This window comes from Myotis brandtii, unplaced genomic scaffold, assembly GCF_000412655.1.
Source record: "Myotis brandtii unplaced genomic scaffold, ASM41265v1 scaffold547, whole genome shotgun sequence".
NCBI lineage: Eukaryota > Metazoa > Chordata > Mammalia > Chiroptera > Vespertilionidae > Myotis > Myotis brandtii.
The window spans coordinates 1488643-1494342 of NW_005370024.1; the positions used below are offsets into that span (position 1 = coordinate 1488643).

Consider the following 5700-nt stretch of genomic DNA (forward strand, 5'->3'; position numbering starts at 1 on the left):
AGGCTGGCTGGAAGCAGGTATCTGGGATTTATTTATCTTCTATAATTGAAACTTTGTTTCCTTGAGCGGAGGCCACAGCCAGCCAGGGCAGGTGGGAAGCTTGGCCTCCTGCTTGCTCCAGCTCCCTGGCTGCCAGCTGCCATCTTGGTTGGTTAATTTGCATATAGTTGCTCTGATTGGCTGGTGGGCATGGCTTGGGGCATAGCAGAGGTTCAGTCAATTTGCATGTTTCTCTTTTATTAGATTAGATATGTGTACAAGTGTGTGTGTTTAATAGTGAGCAAACATCCTGACAAACATGAAAAGTCTGTGGTGCATCCTGCTTGCCATGTGGATGTGCTAGCCAAAGATAAACAACAGCAAACATTTAAAAATGTCACATTAAGGTGAAAATTAAAAACTATCGCTTTTATCATTAGCAATTCAGATTAGATATCGCTTGACTTAATTAGTACTAAATGTCACAACCTGAAAGAATGCCTCAACTTCTAGTTTCTCCTTCAATTAATTAGTTAATTATTTGTAAGCAAAACTTAAGGGACCCTGGCCCTCTTTGGACTTGAACAATTTGCGCTGAAACATTAAGGTGAAAATTAAAAACTATCGCTTTTATCATTAGCAATTCAGATTAGATATCGCTTGACTTAATTAGTACTAAATGTCACAACCTGAAAGAATGCCTCAACTTCTAGTTTCTCCTTCAATTAATTAGTTAATTATTTGTAAGCAAAACTTAAGGGACCCTGGCCCTCTTTGGACTTGAACAATTTGCGCTGAAAACCTAGGGTATTGCATGAGAACCGAACCCTTGAGCACCTCGGGAGGCAGGGGAACAGGGGGTGGGTAGTGGAGAGCTCTCACCGCTCCCAGCCCAGACTGCAGGCGTTTTTGAGGCAGAAGTATGCCATCTCAAACTCGCTTTTGGTAGCCCGAACAGTAGCTTCCCAGCGTGTTCTACTCTAGTAGAACTTCAAAAATGTGTTCTCTGGCAGAAGCCAAGCCCTGGGAACAGCAGTCAAGAAACTGGTTCTCTTAGGAGAGAGATTAGCAGCCAGCGGGGAGGGGGCACGAGGAACCTTCGGGCATTGGTCCCTTGGCATGATGTGGGTGGTGCTTCCAGGGTTTGGACCCATTCATCCATTCATTGAGCTGATTCACCTTGTCCTTTAAGTTATAGCTCAATTGTTAAAGTTGTTCCTGTTTTGCTTTGTCGTGTTAAATGAGTTCTCTAGTCACATTTATTTCACGACGCGCAAGAGGACTCTGGGTGCTGGGGGTGCTGCTTTCTATTAAAGAATGAAGCTCATTTCAGAAGTCTGGCCCTTCTGACGCCATTCCGTCACGTCAAGCTCTGCAAGCCACTTAAGCAGGTGTCACCTGTAACCTTCCAGGCATGTTCAGGTGAGAGACCGTGAACGGAAAACCCATGAGAAGTAGAAAATGCCAACAAACCCCACCCCCACCCCCACCCCCGCGTGCGCGTCTGCGTTGGTTTTCTGTCCCTGCAGCCCTGGGCGCCCAGCGGGGCTGAGGGTCAGGACGGCCCGGGCTCGGGGCACCTTGCCCAGAGGGCGGTCATCTCTGCCAAGTGTTCACAGCTGAGCCGGCCTCCGCACACACGCTCCGCGCCACAGCTCCCCGCTCCTGCAAGGGGCGCGCGAAATGGCAAGCCAGCGGGCTCTCAGCGGACCCTAAACAGAAGAGGCTTTGTTTCGGCCATCAGACAGCTCCCCGCGCCCCCAGCCGCGCGCATCAGCCGCAGCGCCGCGCCCATCTGTGCCCCCCAGACGCCAGCTCACCTCAGCTCTGGCCGCAGGACCTGAGTGTAGGTGTAGCATCGGCCCAGGACGATCTCCGAAAAATGGGGAGTGGTGCCCGTCCCATTCCACTCCCGGTGCTGGGGCGCCCGGGGCCACTTCAGGACTCCGACCACCACCCCGACGATCGTCACCGCCACCAGGACACACAGGAGGATGCCGAGACAGACCTTGGCTTTCTTGGAGAGGTGGCAGCCGGGTTCCTCCCCGGGCACGGGGCTGAATCTGTGATCGGACATGGGGGCCACTACAGGGTCAGCAGGTCGAGTGGGAGCAGAGGCCCCGCCAGGCTGGGCAGGAAGAGTGGAGAGAGCTGCCCCTTCGGAAACTGCACCTTCCCCTTTATTTCTCACTTGCCTTTTCTGGGCTTCCTTTCCCACCCCAGCCCCTCCCTCAAAGTTCCCTGGCCTGCCAGACCAATGAGGATTTGAAGGACTTTAAAAGACTTGAGCCAGGGGAGAGTCATCTAAGCTAGGAAAATTCCTTGACAAGGGGAATGGAGAAACTGCGGCAGCTAACTGAGCAATTTACAGCCAGTTACAGGTCACCTCCCTAGAGATGACATCTAGGCTCCAGGCTCAGAAAAGCAGCAAAACCAGGTGAGTAGCGCCGGGGCCAGCTGCGATGACCAGTGACCCGCTGCCCTGACTGGGACCAATCAGAAGAAACCAGGAGTCTGAAAGAGCACACCTGGAAAACAGGACTATTCTGCTGAAACCCTCCCCTGAGACCTGTCTGAGGAGAGGGATGAAGCCCTCAAGACAAAGGACCCTCCCAGGAGCACCCCTGCGCCTTTCCCAGACATCCCCTGCCTCTCCTCCCTTCCCCCACCTCTAAACGTTAAGGGACCCCACAAGGCTTGCAATCAGAGGAGCCATGGGCAGCGGCAGCTGCTCCAGGGCTAATTCCCAGAACCTGCCACGGAGGCCCCCTTTTCTCTGGGTTCCCAGGGAGCTGACAGCAGCCCCGCCTCCACTCATTTCTTTCCTGTAAGGTTTCTAGAGAGCCAAAGCAGCCCTGCGTAGGCTCTCCTGTTGCTTCTTCTATGCTAAGCTCTTCCTTGTTTCACTGTCCTCAATAATAAATGTACCCTCATAATAAAAAATAAAAGGGAGGGGGAGGCAGCCACCGTCAACTTACCCTGCAGATGCCTTCATAACACACTCTATGCTCTTGCCCCTTTCAGCCAGCTCCCTTTGGCAGCCTTGAACTTTACACTTTAGCCACACTGCTACCTGGATGCCTGCCTTGGCACCTTTGTACAAGCAATGCTGTTCACTGGCAAAACAATGCTCCCCATTTACTTAGCATTGATAAAGGCCTGCTCAGCCCCCTGTTAATGGCTCCTCCTAAGCCTTATCCCTTCTCCCACGTGGCATCCTGGTAAAGGTCTGGGTTCAAACTTAGCTCCATCACCCAATGGCTGGGCGAGATGGGGTAAGTTACTTGGCCTCTCTGTGCTTCAGATATAAAGTGGGGCAATACCAGTACCCACTGCATGGTGTTTTTATGAGGAGTGAGTTCCTATTGACAGCATGTTCCATGTAATACCTGCTACATGGTAAGCATGCTGTCAGTGTTCGCTATTCCTACTTGTTTTGTGAGCATGTGCAAGGGGGTGCCTTTCTATCCTCCATGGATTGTGCTTAGAAAATGTCTGGCTTGCAGCGAGCATGCTAAGTGGTGGTTCAATGAATAACCAAGTGGCTTTTCCCAGACATCCCCTGCCTCTCCTCTCTCAGGGTCCTTGGCACAGGGAGGTGTGGGAGGGAGTTCTGCCGCCCCTCAGAGGGAAGGTAGAGAGCGTGGCGTTAGGGGTTGGAAGGTCAGTGGACTTGCTGGCAGTGACCTCGGACATTCTCTTACATTCTCTTTTGGTTGCTCCTCAGTGAAATGAGAAGTCCCTGCTGAGAGTGGGCGGGGTGCTGGGGAAGCTGCAGGAGCCTGGGAGAGCAGATGGAACGGGAAATGAGAGAGGTTCTCAGGGTGTCATGAAGTGGTCAGGAAGTTAAAGAAACACCAGACGTGCAGGCACATTTTGTCCAGCCACCCACCTCTACTTAGAAGAAAAGGCAAAAGTAGGCAGACAGTTGGGGGCTGTCATAACAAAGCCACAGAGTCTGTTGTGGCTTAAACAACAGAAATGTATTGTCCCACAGCCCCGGGGGCTAGAAATCTGAGTTCAAGATGTCAGCAGGGTTGATTTCCTCTGGGGCCTCTCCCCTTGGCTTAGAGATGGCTGCCTTCTTGCTGTGTCTTTACAGGTCTTCATCCTGTGTGTTCACACATCTGTGTTCCAATTTTCTCTTCTTATAGGGACACCTGTTACATTGGTTAGGACCCACCCTATATGGACTTCATTTGAACTCAGTTACCTCTTTAAAGGTTCTGTCTCCAAATCCTGTCACATCTGAGGCCCTGGGGGTTAGAACTCCAACATATGAATTTGGGATGGGGATACCATTCAGCCCACCACACCAGGTAAGAACAATGCAGTAAGAGAAAGGCAAGCAGGCTGAAAGTTTCAGAAAGATGGAACTTTAATAATGGGACATAGCACCTAAGTCCCACAGAAACCGAAGAGAGGACAGAAGGAAGGTGAGAGACGGTGAAGATGAGCAACCCCATGGCTGGGAGGGCCTGATGGGGCCAAAGAATGGATATAAGAGGGAACATATCCCCTTGCAAATCACTCCATCCAAAACTGAACTATTGATCTTTCTCCTTCAAACCAGATCTTTCCTGGTCTTTCAAATTTCAGTAAAAGGACCTCCATCCCCCAGTTGCTCAGGCTGGAAACTTCCAAGTCTTTGAACCCTTTCTTCTCCCTCCTTCCACACATCTATCCAGAAGTTGGTTCCTTCTGCCTGATATTAATGATATTTGATATTTAATATAACTTATAATTAATGATATTTAATATTCATTAAATATCTACTCTACTCACCTCCATTGCCACCAACTAGTCCAAGAGGAAGTTGGCCTCTTTCTCACCTAGGCAGGGCTCACCTGGGTCTGAACTTTCTTCCATATTGAATAATGTGCAGGGTCCCAAACCAGTTCCCATGTAACAAAGCTTGTCACCTGCCCCTAACTGTACTGAGCCATCTGGCAGCAATAGTGTTCTGGCTTGTAGAATGAAACATTTAAGACCTGCCACAAAAACAACTCCTTTAAAACAGATATTTGTTTTTTTAAAAAATATATATATTTTATTGATTTTTTTCAGAGGGGAAAGGAGAGGGATAGAGAGTTAGAAACATCGATGAGAGAGAAACATCGATCAGCTGCCTCCTGCACACCCCCCACTGGGGACGTGCCCGCAACCAAGGTACATGCCCTTGACCGGAATCGAACCCGGGACCCTTCAGTCTGCAGGCCGACGCTCTATCCACTGAGCCAAACCGGCTACGGCAAGGATATTTGTTTTTGATAATAAAAGAGTAAATGTCAAATACAACTAAATGAATATGTAGAGCATCATTCTTTCTCCTGCCCCCGACTCCCCTCTTACCATATTAATGAACAGGCAGCATTCATACATGTACATATGTACAGAGAGCTAAGCCTTCATTGTTTTATAAAAACCATGGCATATTGCACACCCCATTGTGCACCTGTCTTTATTCACATAGTGATATATTTGGAAGACATGACCCGTCAGCATATATTGCTCTACCTAATTCCTCTAATGACCCCTGGTACTCCAATATACCATGGTTTATTTAACTAGACCATATAAATCAGCACCCACGTTTTCCACTCCTTGGTTACTACATTAAATTTTGGAATAAATATTGTGTCCACATATTTTTCTACATGTCCAAGAATGTACCCTCCTCAAAGTAGACTTCCTGGGTCAAAGGAACAAATATTTAAAATT

At 49.2% G+C, this 5700-nt stretch overlaps 1 protein-coding gene across 2 annotated transcripts in view; it reads right to left on the reverse strand.

Annotated features, from left to right (window-relative positions):
* Positions 1-2780, reverse strand: part of CD38 (CD38 molecule) — a 36947-nt gene extending 34167 nt beyond the window's left edge. For both annotated transcript variants that reach the window (XM_005878139.2, XM_014549343.1), the window contains exon 1: positions 1800-2780. In XM_005878139.2, coding sequence (XP_005878201.1) covers positions 1800-2056 — 257 coding nt within the window. In that variant the 5' untranslated portion in view covers positions 2057-2780. The remainder of the gene's footprint in view (positions 1-1799) is intronic.
* Positions 2781-5700: the final 2920 nt, after the last annotated feature.